We start from the raw sequence: 23,954 nt of genomic DNA on the forward strand, positions 1-23,954 counted from the left end.
CAGAAGCAAGACCCTACCTGAAAAAGAAACAAAAGTCAAAAAGGCTGGGGATGGGGCACATGTAGTAAAGTGCCTGCCTAGCAAGTGGGAAGCTATGAGTTCAAACCCATATTGCAAAACTAACAAACAAATCACAAACGAGAACAATTCAAATGTCCACCAACTAATGAATGGACCAATAAGATGCTGTCGTTACATCCATACGATGGATGAAAGAAGTGAAATACTGATACATGCAGCAACAGGGATGAACCTTGAAAACATTGTGCTAAAGTAAAAGAAGCCAGTGACAAAGGACCTATATTGTACCACGTCACTAATGACATGTCAGAACAGATCTATGGAGAAAGAAAGTAGATCAGTGTAGTCAGAGCCAGGGGATGGAGGAACTGGAGGAAGATGGCCAAAAAATGTTGGGGGTGTTGAAAATCTAGTGTTGATGGAGGTGATGACTGAACCATTCTGTAAACATACTAAAAGCCACTGAACTGTACGCCTACTGTGGGTAAGTTGTATGTATGTGAATGCTTTCTTAATAAGCTTGTTTAAAAAAGAGTGTAATCTTGAAATAAGATCAACCTAAGCGTGCCCAATCCCATGATACAATTGCAGGGACTTCATATAAATAAAAGAATCTCTTTTACAATGTAAAATAGATTTCTACCTCCTAAGGAACAAGGCGAAGTTAGTGTGGTGGTGAAGCTGTCAACAGGTATGTTTCTAGCAATGGGAAATCTGAGGCGTTGCTCCAAACGCAGCTCTCATATAAAGAAAACGTGCTTACTTGATGAGCACAGCACTTGTCAGCCCTTGACCACGCTTGGGAGTTAAAGTTCTCATGTTTATTTAATGGGAAATTAAATCATGACTGCAAGTCAGGGTCCCACAGAGCATCTATGTTTTGCAAAGTACACTTAAATCCTTGGTTATAATGATGCCTTGTGTTCAATCAAGAAAAAAAAATTAATAGATTTAGCTAATAGATTGAATTCTCTCAATTTTAAGAATTTTTTTCACCATAAATTTTCTCCTGCTCCTTCTCTTTTCTTCTTCCTCCTCTTCTTTCTCCTCCTCCACTCCCCCCACCTCCTTTTCTGCTAGAATTTCTTTAATTCACTTTGCAGCCTCTGGAGTGCTGGGATTACAGGTGTGAGCCACCACACCTGGCTTTCTGGCCCTGTACTTGTCTGAATGTTATGAGGTATTATACCTAAAAGGTATTAGAAAATTTGACATTGTCAATGATGCTTAGGTTCAAAAGCTTGATACTGTTCATGGAAATACACTTTTAGTTTTGCTTTTAATATTGTGTAAGAGCCAAACGTGCCTGCTTCATGTAGACTTTAGTATATGTGAACATTGTTAATTGTTCACAAGAGGGTGTCTCTTTATGCACATTAGTATTTGTGTGTCGTTTTTAGTACACTGCCTGTAGCTTATCAATTATAGACAATAGATGCCTCTGGAAGCATTTATTGGAGCAGGGGCCAGGGAAAGGATAGCTGAACTAATTAGGTACTGAACTAAGTGGTGACATTTGGTACTACAGCACTAGAAAACAACAATTTTGGATTAAGTGTGAAGTGCTTATTCTCAATCTTGGGTCTAGAATGGTTTTACCTGAAGAACTATAAAAAACATCAATCCCAAGTCCCATTTCTGACCAATTAATTGAAGAATTCTTAGGGGAAGGGTGGTCTGGGAGCCTGGTTTTGTCTCCAGATGGTGTGATTAATTTGAATGGGACAGGACCTCCCTCAGTCTGTGAACTCCAGAAGCCAGAAGTGCCTAAGACAGTGTCTCACTTCAGAAATATCCTCCCCTACTGTCTGTCCACCAGCCACCTGCAGTCCTTAAGCACAGACCTCCACATCAGAATTCATCCACTACTTTGCTCTCCTGGAAACCATTATTTTAGTAATAGTAGAAAAGTATTTATTTCCAACATCCCCACAATCCTGAGCTCCACACTAGTCTGGAGGAGATTATCACATTGATAATTAAGGGTGTGTGTGGGGAAATCCTATTTTTTGTAGCCCAACTGGAATTGACCAAAACCGCAGGGGAACTTGAAAGTGTTGAAATTCACAGCTGAGAGTTTCCAAATCATACAGGCCCAAGTGGCATCCCACACCAAGCTCTGAGCTGTAACCTCTGGCTGTTCAAGTGAAGATCTCTTCCAAGTTTGCCACAAAAACCTTCCCACGAACATCCAGTCCTGTGGGATTTATTGGTTGGTTGCAGCTAGTAACAGCCATGCCAGTGAAGGACAGGGCCCAGATCACAGTCCCCACAGGCTACCACATGGCAGCATAGGGATTAGAGTCCATTCTGGGAGCAAAGCTGGGGATGGTAGGCAGCCAGGATGGTGGAGTGTCTACAAAGCAGACAAGTAAGATGTACTAGTATACAAAGCTGGGGCTCAGGTGCCCAAGGGACACCAAGGGACACCAGATGTTCTCCTGAAACCAGCTGAAAACCGTCCTTTACTACTGCTCCACATGGCAAAATGGGCCAATGGCTGGGCCTCACAGAAAACAGGGTTTGGCTCAGTCGTTGAAACCATGGGAGGATGGAATGATCAGTGGGTCTGGATGGCTACCATCAAGGTACGGGACAGGGGAGTGCAGTTTTGGGGGCCAGACGGCACAATGTTACCTCTGCATCCCTTCTAGCACGAAAGCCCTGAGTCTCTGGTTCACTACGAAATGGACAAATCCCCATCAAGTACTTCTTCCCCCCAACTTCCCATCTGTGAGGCCACATTCCCCACGGTGACTTTTGCTGTGCCTCAGAATTCCCACTCTTTCAGAATTCACAGGGCTCTTACTGAATTTAATGGTGAAAGTCTCAAGTATCAGGAAAAAAAAAAAATCCACCTTTTCCCTGCTTAGCATTATTCCTGGTAAGGGAGCCCGAACACTGGAGAGGCAGAGCAAGACAGATATTGCATTGATCCTGTTCCTTCCCCACGTTGCTCCTCTACCAGGCTGCCATCGCCCATCACCCTTGATGCTGCAGTCACCAGTCAAGCTCCACAAACCAGACTGGGGACTACGGACAGGAACCCTGTGTTCTGCATTTGGGTATCCTCAGGTCCCAGAAACGGACCTGATCCATGTGAAGTCTCAAGAAATGCTTACTGAATGATGTCTGTAAATGGAAGAGTAGGCTTTTTCTGGGACAGCCAGAATTAAATGACTTTGTTCCTTACCAAAACCCAAACCCACAGGAGAAAAAAGATTTAATTACTCAGGTTTCCTTTACACATGATGCAAAAAACCCCAGGAGATTGTTTTATCCCTTACATGGGTTTCTCCCACTATATCACCCAACCTCCTTCTCTAGGCAGGCATTGCTCAGGCTCCGCTCCCCATGCTTGTGAATAGCCCTAGAAGGACAGTAATGTAGGAAGCTCCTTTATATGGCTGCCTTGTTTCCAGGTTAGGCTAAGGTAGGTTTGAGGTACTGAGGTATTCAGACAGAGACTCAATTTTCCCCAAGTTTTGGGTTGAATTTCAGTGTGCGGAATTCATTGCCCTGTGGAATCCAGGGTGCCTCCAGATTGGGGCTGAGTTTCTCAGGGAAGACTGGGCGGTTGTATAACTAATGACAATATGTAGAATTATGCAGCTGTGATAAAGGAAACTAAATCCCATGCTGTAGGGCAGAAACTGATCCCCTCCAGTAGTAAGGAAGGAATTCTGTCTGGCTCTCATGTTACTCTCTTAACTTTATGGTTTCTTTAATTTACCTTCGTAGGAAAGTGGTTGCTGCAAGGATCGTGGGCAAATGAGACTTGTGGAAGCTGGAGTGTAAATTAAGTGCCCCTGAGTTCTTTCTTCTGGAGTTTTCATTTGTACAATGAGAACACTGGACAGTCCTTGCTGCTGCTACTCGGACTGCCAAAAGCTTCAACTAGTCGAGCACATACTGCAGGCCAGGCATAAATCTCACACCAACCCCACGACAGGCAGCACTATCACCGCCATTTTTTTTAGAGAATGAAAGTGAAGCCAAAACAAACTTCTCCCTACCCAAGACAGTTACTTTTTATTCCAATACAATGTGTGCATGGGGGGTGCTCTAAAGCCCCCATTTTTTTGTCTGTAAGTACCCAGAGTTTTCAAGTTGGCTTTAGGTACATGCCAGACACTTGGCAATGAGTAGTTTAAAGCATTACAGTTCTCCTAAGTGATTTTTGGCTTTCTTCACAAATCCAAGAATTAACACTGATCTAACTCATTTTTTGATCTCTGTTATGAAATGACAAGAGTTTAGTTTGTCCCTGTTGTAACTGTCATTTCTCTAAAGTCAAAGGGCCATACTTTGAGGTACAACATTTATTGCTTTTACTTTCATTATTTTCTCAGGTAAGAGGGCCCTTGGCTGGTGATTCCAGCTTGCTGGCTTCAACTATCCTCAAGTTCCAAATTCCACTGAATTCATTGGATCATAGATTTGAAAAGAAGCTGTCTAAATAATATTTGACACGTCAGAGAGTTTATCACATGGAGAGGAGATTACAAGGCAAGCAGGTGTTCGTTTTATTTTTCTGTTTTTAAATTTTTATTTGTTTTATTTCAGATATAAATAAGAATTGTTAGTTTTCCAAGGATGAATGGGTTTCAAAGATCTCTTTTTCTTATAAATGTTCAGGTAAAACTGGACAATCATTTGGAAAGGAAACAGCAGGACCATTGGGCTACATCAGTGTTTGATAGAGAGGTAATTATGGTGGCTCCTGTGGCACAAATTTAATTTCTATTAAATCATACAGTAAGTAAGAAAGTCAGTCTTTTGTCTTTCAATTCTTTGGATTACAGGAAAGACAAAGCCTGATTTCAGTTCTAATTACTTAATACTTGGTAAACATTTGCTAATCACTTCTCTTTTTCTTAAAACTAGAGAGTGCCAGGCTTTCAGAGACTTCGTCAGACAACTGTGTCAATTCAGAGTTTCATAACAGAAATTTATTATTGCCTTTATAAGACAAGGAATCATTTTTGGTAATGATTTGAAGTCTTGTAAGAAAAGTGTATTAAGGTAAAGAAAATTTTAAGTGAATGTGAACAGGGATGATGCCCATGATGGAAAATTTTGGACTGGTTGACTTTGGTTTAGAGATGCCACAACTCTATGAGAATCAACTTTGAAATTGTGTGTGTGTGTGTGTGTTTGTGGTACTGGGGCTTAAACTCAGGGCCTACACATTGAGCCACTTCATCAGCGCTTGGGGTCTCAAGAACTATTCGCCTCGGTTGGCTTCAAATGGCAATCTTCCTGATCTGCCCTCTGAGTAGCTAGGACTTCAGGCGTGAGCCACCAGCACCTGGCTGGGATTGTGTTCTTGAAAAAACAAATTGTCTCTTTATTGTTGGGTGTGCAGAGAACCAGTGGAACTGGAATGGGAATTTGCTTTCATATGTTGTATGAGTTAGCGGATTTGGGGAGGCTCACACTTCTTGAGGATGGTATCTTTGTATCCTGGTAGCCCCAGTGCCTGGCTCAGTGTCTGACACTGTGTAAATAGCTGTGAATGAATGAATGAATGAATGTAACACGATGCATCTCTTTCACTTATACTATGCCCCATTCCACGAGGCTGCCTGCTGAATTTTCCCTCCTTCCTCCAGAAAACTCGGGTGAACATCAAAGCTTTCTTCTGCACACTTAGAAGGAGAACAGAAGAGAGTGCTAGTTTCCTAAAAAGATTGAGAAGAAGGAGGTGATAGCTATGTCCACACAGTACAACCAAAAATGACATTTAATTACTATCCAGTGAGTTTAAATAAGGCTAATCCAAGAGAGCAAACTCATATTCCTGGCATGAGCAAATCAATAGAAATTGGTGCCAAACCCCTGTTTTATTGTGTGGAATGTTGGCACAGATATATTCTTCTTGTTCAAAAAAATAGGTACTTGAGTACAAGTGTAGCCATGAGGCTTTCTCCCAGCGTCAACCTGGCAGTTTCTGGAAGGCTCTAATACTCACCAGGGATGTTTGGGAAGACTGGAATTTCAATTTAGGACAAAGAGAACGTGGCTTACGGGGACTTTAGAGGCACAATTCACAAACATGGATGCTTCAAATACAAAAATCTAATTTAGATTTTGCAGAGTTTAAATGTGACTTTAAGGGCTGGGGAATGTAGCATAGCACTTGCCTAACATGTACAAGGCCCCATATTTGATTCTCAGAAAACAAAACAAAATAAAACTAAGTGTGACTTTAGTACAATTAAATATATAGCATGTTCCCTATTTCCAGTCCAAGAAATACAATAATGATTGTATCCAATTTCATTTTCATCTGTCTAGACCCTGTATAGAAGCATAAAGTCTGTGAAGAATTTTCCTATAAGGAAATAATTTCTATGGCACTATGACCTCTGATTTCTTATTATGATGTTCTTGTGTGATGCAGAAAACACCAAAACAGTTACTACGCATTATGGTCATATCCAGAACACGGAGAGGACAGCCTTCTCAACAGCTATTTGTTTAGCCAGCAAAGAACATGGTGTTCAGTAGCCAACTCAATATGACTAGCTAGGCTTTGGCCCAGGACTGCCAATGGTTGAGTTAGACAATGCATGGAACTTAGTGACAGCCTGACGGGTGTATGAATTTGGCTGCACACTTCTTAAAAGCAGTGAACTCATATTCACACTCAAATATGAATTCTGATATTGGTAGCTTAAGGGTTGGCTTGGACCACTACATGTTCTTTGCTTGACAAAGAGTGTTTTGTTTTGTGAAGTGAAATATCTGGAGGATCTCTTAAAAAAATTCAGATAATTAGATTCTCTTGAAAAATGGGAAGATTTGGCCTTTGTTGGCACATAGCAACAATTGGCTGGAGCTGATTAATCTTACGCTTTTCAAGTCCCAATAGTTTCCTTGCTTCAGTTTTGTCTACATTATTCTGCAATGCAATCACTTTCCACTTATCATCACAATTGTCACTGTTCCTTCTTCTGTTGAAGAGAAATATTTCTCTGTATCCATGACTCTATTAAAGGAGGAAAACAAAAAGTAGCCCAGAAAGGCAGCTTCACATATATATGCTACCCGTTTGAGGACTGGGAACATTTGTGATTGCTTTTCCATTCTAGAATAATGGAGCCTTGCTTTGTTTCCTCCCTGGCAACACATTCCCCAGTAACTCTCCCAACACAAATGGGGATCATCCAGGGGTCTTTGTAATTTGCAAAAGTTTCCCCCTCTCCATTCCTGCTAGGTCATACCCTCCCTGTTGGTTTAGAATCATTGTACTCAAAGCCATGAAGGAAATTCTCATAGAATCAATCATTCATTCTTCTTGATCATAAGTATCTAAATTACTGGGTAGCTAGGAAATTATCCCTTTGACACTTACACCTTAAAAAGATCTTTGGCAAAGCTAAATTATACCCGTGAGGCTTCTTGTTTTAACATAGTCCTGGACGAGAGCTAAGACTTTTGTAATGGTCCCATGTGGCAGGACTCCCAATTTGCAATTAGGTTACATTATAAAAGTTTATTTCATATTGGTTGCTTAAAACTTAAAATTTCTTTTTTCTTTAACAAAAAATATTGTAAATGTTGATAATTTCTCCAAGGTTTTACTAAAAATTTCTTTTTAACCGTACAAAGGGATTGCATCAGAGTATTTTTTTCCTGTGAAATTATTCAACTAAAGCGCTCATTTCTTCAATAAAGTTAATTATTAAGTATTAAAAACAGCAGGGAATTCCATTTCAGGGTAACTGTCAATTGAGATTATATAGGGAAGTAGTATTTTTTTCTAATTGTATCATAGGGTGGCTTTCCTCTTCTAAAGACTGGATTTTCAGCACAATTATGAGACACCAGTGATTCTACCCCAGAAGAGAGAGTGTAAAGGAATCCAGGACTCCTCAGTGTGTGTCCTGGAGAACCACAGGTTCTCAGTTTACACACCTTGCCAGTAGGGATGAAGCAGAGAGAGATTCATTGTTCTTCTACATAAAATGTCAAATATGGGTCTGACCTGTAAGTGTTTTCTGAAAAGAATTTGTTTCCCAGAAAAACGGCTAACAAAATGAAAATGTGCTCTCATGTCAACATTTACTACAGCTTTTGTGATAAGAATTGTAGCTGCTGAAGTAGCTGGGCAAGAGAGCAGCCCCAATTCACGAACAAGTAACACAAAGGTCTAGAGGACTGTTTTATGGGCAATTCATCCTCTCAACAAGAGCTTGGATACATGTAATTACTTGTTTAAGGCCCCAGACAAGTGGAAGCCAGCAGCCATCTGCAAGGCACTAAGTTACTGTCCAACTAATGACCAGCCCTCCAAGGCATGTACTAGTCAGAGTGTTACCCATGACCATTGAGTTACCACTGTGAAGTTCTCACTGCATGAAGATCTTGGAAGATTATAAATACCTTTGTTAATACCCTGGGAAATTGGGGGAAGATGCTGCGAGACAGCTCACACAGAGGTGAGTTTGTCTGTCTAAGGGGAGACAGTAACCACAGGTGGAAAGAAAACAGGGCGATACCTGAGTTCTGGGCTTTAGCTACAAACCCAGGAACCATCCTGTTGGGGCAGTGTCTATGGAAATTCCTTCTCCAAATCAGAGATGTGCTGCGGGGAAAGAGAAAAGTGGGCAGGAAGGAATGTACAGTACCATTTTTTCTGCTATATCTTGGCTCTGTCTGTATTTGTCAATCACATATGAAATGACACTTTAACCTTTTCCCATGCAAGAGTAAACTGCTCTCTCATTGTCGCAGAAAATACAATACTGTCCTGCAAAGCTTCCACTTGGCTAAAAATCCAAGTGTCAATGGACAGCATATCCAATGGGGAAATTCCCACCCCCAACCCATTCTCCCACCAGCGTAAAAGGTAATGGGGTGGGGTGGGGGGCAACTGGAGAAGGAAACAAAATCATGCGGGTATACCAGGAAAAGATAAAGTGTTGGTGGCAGCAGAGTTGGTGAATATGTTGTGGGCATTACCTCTTGATGAGGCTTCCAAGAAGGCTCCCGCTCAAGTCCTGGTGGCTCTGAGAACAAGCATTCTTGCATCAATAGCTAATAGGGCTGTCCAACCAGATGTTATCTGGGTGGGATAAGAGGGTGAGAAAACAGACCTGTTGTACGCTGTTGTCAACTACATCACTGTGGTCAGAGAAGGCTGGTTGTGTAGTGTTTAGCAGGGCACCTCTTTCACGGTGCAGCAGAACAGATTACGTGGCTGTTTAAATCCATTTCCTCTTGTGATTGGTAAAATATGAGAGTCATAATCATTCATGCATTACTAAAGCCTCCTTTCCATCATTCTGAAGGGACTTTTTTTTTTCTAGAACAAAGCATGCATCCAGCAGAAACCTAAAGCGTTTGCTTTTCTAAGCGATCTTTTGCAATAAGCACACTTAAAAAAAAACACACACAAAAAACAACCAACAACACCAAAACTGCATATGATACCTGTGACAAGACTGGAGACGATAAGTGGTAAGACCAACATCTGTAGCATCCTCATCAGAAGCTCCCCAGGGAAGGAGAAGTACTTGACGTCCCGGTAGCTCATTTTGTAAGGCCGGAGGGTAAATCCGAGGATTGTACCTGAAGACAACAAAACATAGCAAAACAAACAAACAAAATAAATAAATAAATAAAATAAGAGAGAGAAAGCAAAGTTTAGTCTGTTAAAAACTGAAGTAGTCATCCTAGAAAACTGAGCAAGTATTACTCATGTCTGACAAGAGTAAATTTATTCAAGCAACAAATATTTGTACAGCTTTGGGAGCAGTCATTATCTGGAAGGCTTTGGCTGAATCCAAGGCTTCAAGTAGAACTTACAGAGAAAAGTGTTCTGGTCTGAGCAAATGAAAAATTTCTTTTGTCTAACTTGAATGCTGTGGAACTCATTTAGACAGAGCTCAGTGCAGAGGTCCAGTGATTCAGGCACAATTAGGAAACAACTAACTCATGCACTTATGACAAGATGATATGGAAGAAAAGTCTTATGATAATGAATTTCCTTTACAATAAAAGATGTTAGCATTACTGGCATCATCTCTTATATAAAGGATAACATGATTTTATTTTTTTCCAATTAAAAAGCTCCTGGTGCTCACATTGTTAATCTGTTTTCACCATCTCCGTCTGCACACCACGTTTTCTCTCTCTGTCTACATGGTTTTGACATTGCCTTGGCAACTGTATTGTACAGACTTGTTAGTTGCTGGCAAGAGAAGCTTCCAAAATGAGCAGAGACTTTTTTCCAAAAAATTTTCAATTGAAAACTTGTGGGTAAAATAGGGGAAAGAGAAAACAATTTCTTCCTTAATTTTCCTTCTACTCCTGGAAATTTAAAATGTATTTTTAGAATGATAACTTTATATATAAATCAAATTATGCATACCTGTTGACATGTTTAGAATTTAATAAAACTACTCCCTCCCACTCTTGCTAATTTACTTTCCTTGCTCAAGAAAATTTGCTCATTCCAATATTGCAAATATTTTCAAAATTTTGCCCTGCTACTGAAACATGTGATTTCATTAAAAAAAAAAGTCCATATAAATCATAGAGAAAAGAAAATGCACAGTACTGAGTTAACTAGAATCCAGAGGTTGGAGGTGGGGCTGTGAGAGGAGGGATAAACTGGGGAGAGGATGCAAGCAATCCTTTACTGAAACCGGACTTTCCTAACTTCTTATGAAATGGGCTTTTTCTCTTATGAAATGGAACACAGGGTTCACTTCAATCATCACTGCATCCAATTTCAATTCTCGGGTCTCAGCAACCATGAGGTATCTTTTCTCAAACTATAGACTGTGATGCTCTAATAAGCAGCTGAACCTATGTGGCTAGAATAATCCAGCTGACCCGGTTCTCAGGATCTTTAGGAAAACACTTATTGCTCCCACCCCAGCCCCAAGTAACAGTAATATTCTCAAAAGAGAAAAGCTGATTTGGAAAATGCAGGGAAGCAGGCAAAAGTCTGCTCATATTGGTTCTATCACTTAAATAAAAAAGGAAATAGCTAATGTTTACTGAACCCTTAACAAACGCTAGGCCTTGTTGTCAGTGCTTTATCTCTGTTAGCAATATAATCCTCAAAACAACCCCAGGACATTGGTACAACTTCACTACCAACTTACTAGTGGAGAAACCTAATCATAGCAAACATAAAACTTGCCAAAGTCAAATATCCTCAAGTGGCAGAGCTAGGATTTAAACCCAGATCCCACGTTCTTCCCCACCTTGCCTCCCCATAGAATAAAGACAATTACCATTTGTGCCTCAGCTCAGTGAGTTTCTAGAATGTTCTGGTTCATAATTACATGTATGGAAATCACACAGAGTGTATTTTTTTACATAGTCACCCTAAACATCACTTTTAGGTCTCTTTGCATCAGATCCAATGATTGGATCAGGATTTACTTAACCCTTCCTCTGTGGCTGAACACTTAGGTGGCTTAGCATTTTTCACTTCTGTGAAGAACATCATCATGACCACGTAAAGGCTATTTTACATTTAGGCTTTATTTCTTTAGGTAGCGTTAGAGAAAGAGAACCCGTTCTTTGAAGGGCATGACTCTCTCAATGTACGCTATCAAATTGCCTTCCCAGAGTTTAATGCTCCACTGGTGAATGAGGCTTTATTCCCTATACCCCTAAGAGCAGAGGGCTATCAAAAAAAGATTTTTAAGCAAAATTTGCTAGTGGGATCAGTAAATAACATTTGTCTTTATTTTCTTTTGTATTTACCTATATTTAGTGGTGTCGATTTTGTGTCCTAATTGTATTTTCTCCAAGCTTCTAATATATCCTAGTAGTTTAAGTGTGTGTGTGTGTGTGTGTGTGTGTGTGTGTGTGTGTGTGTGTGTAGTGTAGGCTCTTCATGTAATAAAGATAATTACCTTTTGTCTATGTATAAATTACTTCCTGTAACTATTTTTCTAATATGCTTGCCTTACAGTACTACTTTAAAAGATGCAAGTGTTTTGTGTTTTTATAAAATAATGTCTGGATACTTTTTTATTAGGTGATTTCTTAAGAGTTATAAGCCTTTATTTCCCTCCCCTCTCTAGTTTGATAAACTTTTACTCACTTTTTCTTCTTTGTTTGCTTGTTTTGATTTCAAATATTTAGCCTTTAACCTTCCCACAACTCCATTTGGGGTAAGACATTTAATTCTGGTTTTCAGTGTACATTATTCAACACAGCAGAATTCATAACACATAAGAATAAATAAAAGCCTTTGGTTAGATCTTGTTCTTTCCTGCTTGTTCATACCAAAGTCAAGTCACACAGAGATAAGTGCTTCATCTTATAATAAACATACACAAACAAAAATTTTGCTTTACTTCCAATCAAATATAATTTTACTAGAATTGATCATGTGGTTTCTGATCTTTATTTAAATGTATTTAAACACTTGTCATTCAGTGACAACAAAAATTGTGCATGATAAAACCCAAGAAACCCATTCTGATCATCTGTAATTTGAACATGGCAAGCTGTTAGGAATTTTAGCTATCTCCCAAATGCCAATTTAAGGACAGGCTTGGTTTTTACAAATTGTTATCTAAATTTACTGTTATTAGAAAAGCATTTATTCACATACGACAATATTTCTGGTTAGTTCAGAAAAACTTACGCATTTAAAATTTATGAATCATTGGTAGAATAGTTGCTCTTTTAATGATGTAGGCTTTAGGAACAAGAAACAAACCAGCATGGATAAGGAAAATGATTATTCTTGTTAAGTACTAGATGCACTCGATCTTCTTCCTGAAGTCTAACCTGTGTCAACACTGACTCTACTCCCTCTGTGGAACATTTACTTGGTGCAACCGATTTTCACGTGTGAGTGTAAGGCAGCTCGGCGAGTGAATACTGGGCAGTCCCTTAGACAGCTAACAGAGCAAGCAAGACAGTTAGGGAGACAAGGTCTCAACAGGTGTTTGTGTGTCTCCCTACAGTCAACAAGCTAGTCTTGCTTGGAAGGCAGTCTTGGTAACTGCTACTCTAGGGCGATTTCTTTACATTCTCAAGTACAGAACCCACATCTTGTAAAAGCTCTTTACAGTGGGAACAGCAGAGAGGAAACATCAAAGTCTTAAGTCAAATGTTTTGAAGAGTGAAGTTGTTTAGAATGACAGCAGATTTCAGATACATTTGAATCAGTTTTGTCCCTGACTATGTTTTGGTCAGTTCACCCTCTCCAGGTTTGCCAAATGAGTCTCCTCTTAGGAGAGAGGAGATCATGTTGGGGAAAGGGAATATTTATTGAGTCCCTTACTATGTGTTAATGTGGTCTTTAATCTGTGTCACAACTTTATCACAGAGGTATTGTCATTTCTATTTTAAAGATGAATAAACCCAAGCTCAGTAGTTAGTTCTCTTGCTCAAGCTTACAGAGCTAGTAGTAGCTGAACTGGGAGATTCTAAACAAACCCAGTTTTGTGCACTTTTGATGTTTCTCAAACACAAACACATCCTTGTAGCTTCAGCCTGAGGGTAGTTTTCAATAGAGTCTGGTCCCTGGGTCTCCAGCATCTTTTTTTTTTTTTTTTTTTTCATTTTTCTTTTATTATTCATATGTGCATACAAGGCTTGGTTTATTTCTCCCCCCTGCCCCCACCCCCTCCCTTACCACCCACTCCACCCCCTCCCGCTCCCCCCTCAATACCCAGCAGAAACTATTTTGCCCTTATCTCTAATTTTGTTGTAGAGAGAGTATAAGCAATAATAGGAAGGAACAAGGGGTTTTGCTGGTTGAGATAAGGATAGCTATACAGGGCATTGACTCACATTGATTTCCTGTGCATGGGTGTTACCTTCTAGGTTAATTCTTTTTAATCTAACCTTTTCTCTAGTTCCTGGTCCCCTTTTCCTATTGGCCTCAGTTGCTTTAAGGTATCTGCTTTAGTTTCTCTGCATTAAGGGCAACAAATGCTAGCTAGTTTTTTAGGTGTCTTACCTATCCTCACCCCTCCCTTGTGTGCTCTTGCTTTTATCATGTGCTCATAGTCCAATCCCCTTGTTGTGTTTGCCCTTGATCTAATGTCCACATATGAGGGAGAACATACGATTTTTGGTCTTTTGAGCCAGGCTAACCTCACTCAGAATGATGTTCTCCAATTCCATCCATTTACCAGCGAATGATAACATTTCGTTCTTCTTCATGGCTGCATAAAATTCCATTGTGTATAGATACCACATTTTCTTAATCCATTCGTCAGTGCTGGGGCATCTTGGCTGTTTCCATAACTTGGCTATTGTGAATAGTGCCGCAATAAACATCTTTAACTTCTATATTTGTACAGACTCTTGAATAACAAGCTTGAATCTCCTATGTCTCAGAGGCTCCAGTACCTTCAGGAACACTTCACGGGTCTTCTTACTTGTTGAGGACTTCAAAATGTGGTTATTAATAACAGGTCACTGTTCATAATGGCTATCCCAAACCCCTTTCTAATGGAATAAAGATTTAAGTAAGCTTATATAAAGTTTATTAATAGCATAGCCTGCTTTTTCTCTCTACTGCACACTTTTTAATCATTGTAATGGAGATGAAAGCAGCATTAAATGAAAACATTTTTGGGTTCACATTCTTATCTTTTTTTGTGATACTGGGGTTTGAACACAGGGCCTACACCTTGAGCCAATCCACCAGTCCTTTATCGTGATTTTTTTTTTTTCTTGAGGAAGGGTCTCTCGAACTACTCGCCTGGGCTGGCTTTGAACTGAGATCCTCCTTATCTCTGCCTCCTGAGTAACTAGGATTATAGGTGTAGACCACTGGGGCTGGGTGGGTTCATATTCTTAACAACAGCTAATCATCTCTAGGTGCATGGCAGGTGCCAAGACCTCACAGGCATATTGCCAAACAAATATCACTGAGGTCAGGACTATTCTTACCTACATCTCACAGGCAAAGAATCAGTGTCACTAAGAAGGTGGGTAAATTGCCAAAGCCACACAGCTAGTACAGAGTTGAGCCACAGTAGGCCGGAGGGGGTCAAACTGTTTCTCCAAGGCCATGATGAGTGACTCAAGTGGACTTGACAGTCAAGCTGTCTGCCTCTGGAGCTCAGACTTTTCCCCACCTCTACTGTACTCATGGCCTTTCCTTTCAAGAGTCATGTTACACATTTAAGGGGCCTAAGTTAGCATACCATATTTTGCCTTAGTTAACCAACTAAGTCAAGAGCTTAGGTTGGGGAAAGGTATTGTTGATTTTACTTAATGAAGCTTTTCCCAACTCATTTGTTCTATGAATAAACAAAAGATTTTTCTCAGCTTTCTGCTCTAAGCCAGTGTAGGGTCAGTCAGCTATCAGCATCAAACCAAGAGGAAATGCTGTGAATTCAAAGGCTGATTTTTTTTTTTTGGTAAGTGGCTAAGACCTCTGATTATGTTTATTCCAGCAATAAAAAAAGCCTTCTTTAAAATACATTCTGATGCACAGGCTTCTGGAACCTTCTTTGCACTGCCTTCCTATTAGTGAGAGGTGCAGGGTAAGGTCTGAGGACAAAGCCTCAGGGGTTTTGTTTCCCTTTGGCAAAGCAGCTCAGTCTCTGAAGAACTGACCTCCACAGGTGGGCACCTATTTGAAGCACACTGACTGATGGTCCCAGAGCAAAAGAACAGATCTTTATTACTGATTACTCTGGAAAAAAAGCAATGAAAATCAGAATCACTCCTAGCAGAATTTGTTACAGCTGAAATAAACTGTCATGTTTGGTTATGCTATCTAATTCACAGATGTCATGAGTGATATCCAGATTGTTCACTCTCCGTCCACAATACATTAAGTATTTTGACAAGTATTGCTTAAGTATTTTAACAAGAATTCTACAATGTAGGGAATATCTTAACTGAGATACTTCAGGTGATCAGTTAGCTGTGCTGGGTGGATACTATGAACAAAGATGCATTTTTCTTTCAAGGCTTTTCTTTTTCCTAGGAAAACTCAAGAAGGGATTCTGTCAGACTCCCTGGAGTCTACACTACAAACGCTTCTTTGGAAGATTAAATACCATCTCACTTTCTAAGCTAAGACACAGTGTGCTCACTGGAACCTCAGGAAGAATATATCCTGGGCTTGCTTTTAAGGCCAAACATGCATAACAAGTTAAATGTTAAAGACCTATTTTCAGAATTTTGGTTCATATTTCATCTGATAAAACTACTGAAAATATTAAGATTCCAGAAAATATTTCAAAGAATGCGATCCAGTTGGAAGTAAAATGTAGATCAAATCACCCAATTTAACAAAATGCTGAAGTTTGAAATAGAAAAAATTTGACAGAGTTCTTCCAGTATCCACAAATATGGTCCCAAATAGATGGGTAGAGCAAAGCTCTACCCATCTGGGTATTCTGGAATTACTACTCAATGCAAAGTGCTTCTAAAAAAAAAAACAAGAGGTGGCGTTCAGGTGGCACAAAGAAGTCTACTTTGCCATATTCTATTGTTTGGAAGCAAGTTTCATGCCCCATTCATGTAAATGAGTTCCACATGGCTGTCAGTGGTCTATTTAACCTGCTTACCAAACTGCTTCTAGTGTGGTGTAGACACTCACAGAGAGGTTGCTGTAAGGATGGTGAATGAATAATGTTGGGATTCCAGGCCAAGCCCTGCCTCCCACTCTCTCTGTGACCCTGGATAAGACCTTCATCTCCTATGCCTTGATTTTTTTTTTTTTCTAATTCATTAATGAAGGATGCAAGACGTAAAGACCATCTCCCTCCTTGCCTGCCCTACTATAGTTCCCTTCTAACTGGTTTTCCTGCCTCCACTTCACCTCACTACAGCCTACCCCCATCATAATACCTAGAGGAATCCTTTGCCATGAAAGTCAGGATGTCACTGTGCTCCTTCCACTGGCTCTCCAGGTCAGGTGGCATCAAAACCTGAGGTCCTGCAAGGACCTGGCCTGCTTCCATAAGGTCCAGCTCACTAATGAATCCCTCTCCTACTCCACACCCATCCACACCCTTCTGTGTGCTCCAGTAAATCTTATTTCCCTTTGTACTTTATGAGCATAGTCTAACCAACCCCAAGGAACAGCCAGTCTATCCAAAACTGTGTGACTTCTCCCTCATTATCTGTGCACTGATCTTGAATAAGATGCAATATGCTTTGGTTTTTAGCTCCTGATCCCTAGTTTCATCACATGGTAGGCTTTTGACTATGGGGAGAGCGAGTGTAATGATGTAGAAAGATCATAAAATGAGAGTCAGGGATGAGAATTCCGAGCCTAATTCTGCCAGTAAATTAGGCTAGCAGACCCTCTATGTAAATGATTGAACCTTCACATCAAATCTATAGGATTTAGTATCACAACATCTCATTGATGAAGAGAGGAAGACTAAAAAGAAGAATATCTGTAAGTAAGTGGTGTGGCAGAATGGGCTTTCAAACTTAGATCTGCCTGTTTCCGTATCTTCAAATCATATACTTTTTGAGGCCTTTTCTCTATCCTTTTTTTTAATAAAAAACCCTGCAAAATGGGAGGAACAGATTGGAACAGGCACTACCTAAGATCCTCTTGAGTTTTTAATGTTCTCAGCTAAATGTTCTGAGTTTAAAAGAATCATGTAAACCAAAAGCTATATACATCTTAGCTGTTTTATGTGAATTCATCTTGTTTCTTCTAATGAATTCTAAGCTACTTAATAATGCATAGTAAATGTACTTTATTTGGCCATTATAGTTATTGTGGCAAATATACAATAAATGATTATCTAGAGATCAAAGAAACGTTTTTACTTCAGGGTGTGTCCCAGTTTGGAGAACTGTCTCATGTCAGTCTGATGAACCTAGTGGGCATAAACTTCCATTAGTTTATTTTTACAAATAGGTCAAAGGCAGAATGGTGAATTCACCTGGCCAAGGGTTCTGCTGGGTGTTTGGTCTTTTGTTTGAGCCCAAACTTCCAGGCATTTCCTGGTGAGAAGCCCTTGGTGTTGGAAGCAACCACTCAGCCTGCCCCCACCTCTGTGTTCTCACATCCTTAGAGAGTTAGGCCCTGGCCTGGTTCACTCTTTTGTCCTTTGGTATTTCCTGTTGCTGGAGGTGGGAAATACCTGCTCCACTAGTAGTGCCCAGAGGAACCAGCTCCTGGTGACTGATGACCAGGCAGGGGGCAGACACAAGTTTACACGTGTAACTCTGGGAGGCAGCTGTTATCAGGCGAACCTTGGAGTTCTGAGAAAAGCCTGGTGAAAAGCCTGGTGAAACTGAGAAAAGGCTAGGTGAAACTGGTAAAGCAAAATACTATGCTTAGTATGAGAGAGGTCCTGTGTTTAATGTTCAGTAGGGGTTGGGGGGAATGACGGAGGGTAATGTGAAATGGTAATTTAATTTAGAAATAATCCTAAAACCTTTTATATGTGTCCAATCCATTGTCATTAAAAAAGTCTTCTGTTCTAAAAATAGCAATTAGAATCATCAGAAGCTGTTGACTTCCTTTCTAGAAAAAAAAAATACTGTTATGAGTAGAAACTGAAAATGAAATACATTTAAAAATTTCTAAGTTCCTCATTATGCCTTTTGCTCCTGTGTCATTGGCTTGTGTACAACAAGCCTCATTACCATCCCTGCCATTTTCTGTTCTTTTAGAGTCTCTGTTCTATTCACTTATGTCCATGCAGTACAAACAGTAAAGCTTACTCCTATTTCCTGATTTTATCTTTCTCCCTGGCATCCAAGGGAGACCCTTTTGTGCTCAGATCAGGTTATCACTATGAAGATTCTGGGGAATTATTTACAGGCTACACCCAAGTCTGTAGCTGAAAGAGCTAGGGCTGGCCTGAGAGACAGTGGTCCTGGCTTCTGGAGTCTGATTTCCAGCTGTCTCATATTTCTAAGTGCCCTTGACAAGTTGCTCTATGTTTTAGTTTCTAAACTTCTGCTAAATTGAATGGGCAGTTTGAGAGAAAGGGATAAAAATGTAAACCCTATTTCATCTCTTTTGGTTTGGTGTGAAGATTATAGATGGTAAAAGATGTGAGAGTGCTTCAAAAGTTCAGTGTATTACATATATAAAGGCTTTGGGTATCTCCTCTGAGCTAAATACAGGCTTTGGCAGAAGACAGAATACCTACATCTGCTTAATGCTATCCTGAAAGAGAATGGGAAAGCCTCTTTATGTGCTAGTAATGAATAATATCCAAGATACATTGTACAGAGAAAAAAAATGCAAGGTGGAAGCCAAGCTTTGTATACTATCCTATTATTTGTGTACAAAGGGCAAAAAAGAATAAATATATACTTATTTTCATGCCTATAAAATTACTCTAAAGCCATGCAAGAAATGGATACTAAGGTAAACCAGAACTTTGGGGAAATTGCTAAAGAGTTAGTGGGGTTCTTTCTTTTTATATGTTTTGTAGCTTTTGATTTTGGATTATGTAAATTTATTTACTGTGCAAGTAAAAAAATAAAATAAATAAGAAAAAAAGAAAAAACCAAAACAAAATAGGTTTTTTTTTTTTAAATCATAGTGAATTCTTTTTTACATTACTTCTGCTAGAGGCCTGCAATTTTCTAATAAGTCACTTTTGGTTGGGACTGATTTCTCCTTGTTCCTGCTTTAAATTGCTTCAGTGACAACTTGACATAGTGGAAGCCCTGCAGAGGAAAGTCCCTGGTTGTGTTCAGTGAGTGAACCACTCACTGACCAACAGTTCTGTTTTCTGGAGACAAGGAACTGAGTCTGAAAAAACATTGAGCTCAGTTGTAGATAAAGGCTGCTTTAGCCAATCAATTAGTTCTTGGAAAGAAACTTCAAATTATGAACCACCCAGCAAAGGTGACATGCTCTTTCGCCACTCATCATCTTGTGTAAAGCACTGCAGTGCCAGAACTTGTAAAGCCCTGGAAATTTTACTGACTCTCAATTTCTTCTTTTTAAACATACCTACTTCATTTGCCTTAAAAAAAAAACAAAACAAAACCAAATTTAAGAAAACAAAGATAAATCAATGAAAACAAAGATCGCTTTGGTCATAGGTAATTTCTTAAAGACTCATAATTTTCCTTTTTGGTGACATTACCTTCACCTTCATCAAAAAGCCCAAGACACCAGCAAGCTTCCCATCAAACACATGTATCTCTGGGGTCTTGTCTTACTTGCTTTAACAATGGAATTTCAAGAGATGTAATATGTTAAAAGCAGGGGCCATCTTTTTAAGGGTGAGTAGGGCAGGAACTGTCTATCTCTACTCTCATTAGGAACAACTGAGTCTCATCTTACAAGATCCTGTCACTAAAAGCCCACTGTCTTCTCTCTGAAAGTGGCCTGGAAGCACTGTCGAAGAACTGGAGAAGTCTGTTCGGGGACAAGAAGAATGGAGTTACTTCTCTGAAGACAGGAACTCAGCCTTGAAATTCAAAACTTGATCCTTTCAATTTGCTGCTCCTAAATTTACCTCAGAGTGTCTGAATCTTTGGTATGATACACAAAGGAAAACGGGGCGCTCCTTCCCACATTCTCGCTTAAGTCATCCAGAGTGTATCTTTTCTTTATCTCCCCCTTTGGTGGCTTTTTCCTTCTCTTTTTCATTTCAAAAACCCCTTGAGTATCTCTCTCTCTCTCTCTTTCTCCCTCTCTCTTACCTTTCAATATACAAATAACTCTTTATGCTATTTCAGCCTTTTCAGAACTGTGAAAATTAGAAATTATATTTTTATGCATGAAGTTTTCCCCTTTTGATATTGGTTTCCTAGTGTTGAATAGCTTACAAATATGAAGTGAAAGTATTTTCATGCTGTATAAATATACAAGTAACTATGTCTTCCTTGATCTGAGCTATTATCTCTGATGGGCATAGCTCTTGATTGGCCACAGTGATGCCAATACTCTTGGCCTAGGGAACAAGCTCTGGGCAAGTTTGACAGCACTGCTCCCAGTACTCTGAAGCTCCAATTCTCATACTTGGTGGGTAATGGCTGAACTTGGTGCCCTGAAGTGCTCTGTGTGTTTTCTCATCTCATGGCAATGATACAGCTCACCAGCTGCCAGACCAAATACCTGATGAATGACAGCATCACGTTCCATAAATATGGAGCACTCTAACACCTGGAAAAGATGGCGCTTAAGCCCTGGTTGCCTCCTCCATATGGCACAGTCTGTTCACAGCCTTGTTTGTACGAAAACAAAAAGTCTCACAGTGTTCTGTTTCTGATTCATGAGAGATGGGTAAAGTGGCTTCTGCACTGTGCTTCTCCAGCATTCAAATATTGACTAGGAAGCACCTATCATCAGACCCAGAGCTTGGGACAAGATGGCCCTCAAACAGTCACAGGGAGAAAAGGCAGTTGCTTGTTTCATTGGCAAGAGGAGGTCCAATGAGTTGGGAGATCATCGGGTCTAGAGAAAGGGTCTTGCAATGTTCCAGTACCATGACTAGAAAGAAAGCACTGTGTATCCTGTTCCATGTATTTTCATGGTTTAGAGGAAGGCAAATGAGACTTAAAATAATGTAACTGGGGGGCTGGAAGCAGGTTATTAGTCCAAACTAACTTCAGTGATGAGTTAATACACGGCCCAGAGATTTGTCTTAAATCATAAAGTGAGTGAGTTGATGGCAGAGTTAGGCCTGTAACCAGTACCTTAAGGCTCTCAGTACTTCTCAGCTGCATTCCAGACGTTTGCAGATAGGAACCAGAGAGTACATGGGTTGGTCAGGGCCAGCTACAGACAGTGCGGTGGGAAAGCACTTCATATACTGTACTGTACCACCACAAAAATGGAAGGTGTTATTATTGCACGTAGTTGTTCTGAAAAATTCGATTACCTACTTGAAAGAGAAATCTGAAATTGCCTGCTTGGTTTTCTGAATCAACAGGCAGAAAAAATATGCAATCATAGAACAACATCAAGCCTTCCACCCCTTGCTTCAAAATAACCTTGACCAACCCTCTTGGAAACCAGCAACATTTTCCTCAAGGTTCTAGCACTTCTCCTTTGGCCTGCCCTCAACTCTGATGAGCAGTAGACACAAAAATGCTGGGGGGAGGAGCCAGGGAGGTGGGAAGTCTTCTGATGGGCCTTGTGGCATGAACAAATAGTGATCTACCGAGTGTCTACGTTTTCTCAGCAGCCCCCTTTTTTCCTGAGAGAGTCATGTTCTGTCAGGTGCTTCTTCCATTGGGTAGTCTGTGTTGTGGTAATGGCTGCCTGGAGATTACTTTCTGGTTCTGCTCAAGAGGCCAAGGAGGTAAAGGACAGATAATGGCGGTATCACTTACTCTGAGACTTTCATTTCTGCTTCTCACAGCCCTTTACAACTATTAACTCTCTTCCCATAACTCTCCTGACTCTCTTCTCTAGCTAAGGAAATACAAGCCACTTCTCCTAATCCTAAACCAGGTAAACGTCTTCTCCCATCCCTGCCTCTATTCTCTCCAAACCCCTGGATCCAGTAGTTCTCTGGCAGATCCATGTTATCAAATCAGTACATAATATTGATCATTTAGCGGTAATGCACACAAAAGACAAGGCGTTTGCATTTTCTATGGACACTTTACTTGTCAAGCACTTAAGGAAGTCATTTAAGGTTACATGGTTTGCACATGGTAGAACTGGGATGTAAATCTTGGCAAAGAGCTTTCACAATTACTGTACTTTATGCATGAAGAAACAAAGGCTCAGTTCCAGAACTGGGACATAAACCTAGGTTTTATTTGATTCCAGAATCCAGAGCTTGACCTCACGATTACTCCCTGGACTGTATTATACAAAAGGAGGCAGCTCCCTGGAATACTTTTTGAGAAGGTAGAGAGAGGGCTGCATTTTGGGTGTGTAGTAAGCCTGTGCCATACGCGGCCCTGACAATTTTTCTGTATTTTTGCTTCTTGGCGGAGAAGCTGGAGCAGAAATCAGACTGTAGTTCTTAATCTCTATCCCCGTCTCCAGAGCAAGGACAGAAAATCCGTGACTTCCTTCCCTCCCAGTCCTCAGTCTCAGGAACCTCTAAGAAATGGCAGCACAGTGAGCTCTGGCAAAGCCAGGGGAGGGCTTGCCTCAGCTTCCCCAAGTGACTTTCTGCCTCCTCACCTCCCAGAAGTGTCGAAGAATCCATTAATCTGAAGCTGGAAACTTATCTTTTACTCTTTGGGTTTCTGTTATTCAGCCCGGGTGAAGAAGCCCCTCTGCCAGGGGCTTCAGAAGTGGAGCAATGTCCCATGGGTGCCAGACTATGTCTGCTCCACTAGGCAAACAGGTGGCCAGTATGGTCCCACTGGCAGTCAGTCGGCCCAACAGCTGCAAGTAAACCACATGGTCTAACCTGTTTGGCTACCTAACCGACTCAGCTATATAATGTCACAGAATACAGGACAGCATTTTGAAAGGCAACTGCTTTCAGGCATGAAGGACAGAGGAGCTCATGCAGTGGGAGAACCTGATAGACATATGATTACTCACTGAACACCACAGGCAGTACTGTCTTCCTTCAGTCTGGCCATCCTGGGAATACCTTCCAAGTGTCTCTGTGCAGCCAGCCTTCTCCACTGTGTACCCACAGCAGTGCCATTTACCTTTCAGTCAACAGGTCTGGAGCAGAGCTCTCTCCTTGCCCTCTTGAATCTTCTTCCTGTATTCTAGCCTCACCGGTGGCACTATTAAGCACTTGCTCAATCACACAAACCAGAAATCAGGCCATCTGCCTGCAGTCCACTCTCTCATTCAGTCACCGAATCTCCCCTGTTAAGGATTTAGTATGGATCTTTAGCAAACGGCTGTAATAAAACAGGGATGGACGTTCCCTGAGAATGGACCAGTGACCAGAGCAATGAGGTGGGTAAGTGTATGAGGACACAGGCAGAACGACGGATCTGACTCCCACTCAATATGTGTGCATCAACCTTGGGGCAAATTTGAGCTTTACTAAGTCATTTGTGAAACTGCAGTGACAACAATACCTCCCTCCTTGAGTTGTATTGAGGTT

At 40.5% G+C, this 23,954-nt stretch overlaps 1 protein-coding gene across 1 annotated transcript in view; it reads right to left on the reverse strand.

The window, feature by feature from the left end:
* Slc1a3 (solute carrier family 1 member 3) overlaps positions 1 to 23,954 on the reverse strand; it is a 77,064-nt gene that overhangs the window by 45,832 nt on the left and 7,278 nt on the right. The window contains exon 3 of the mRNA XM_020188048.2: positions 9,463 to 9,600. Coding sequence (XP_020043637.1) covers positions 9,463 to 9,600 — 138 coding nt within the window. The remainder of the gene's footprint in view (positions 1 to 9,462; positions 9,601 to 23,954) is intronic.

The sequence above is a fragment of the Castor canadensis genome, chromosome 6 (assembly GCF_047511655.1).
Source record: "Castor canadensis chromosome 6, mCasCan1.hap1v2, whole genome shotgun sequence".
Lineage (NCBI taxonomy): Eukaryota > Metazoa > Chordata > Mammalia > Rodentia > Castoridae > Castor > Castor canadensis.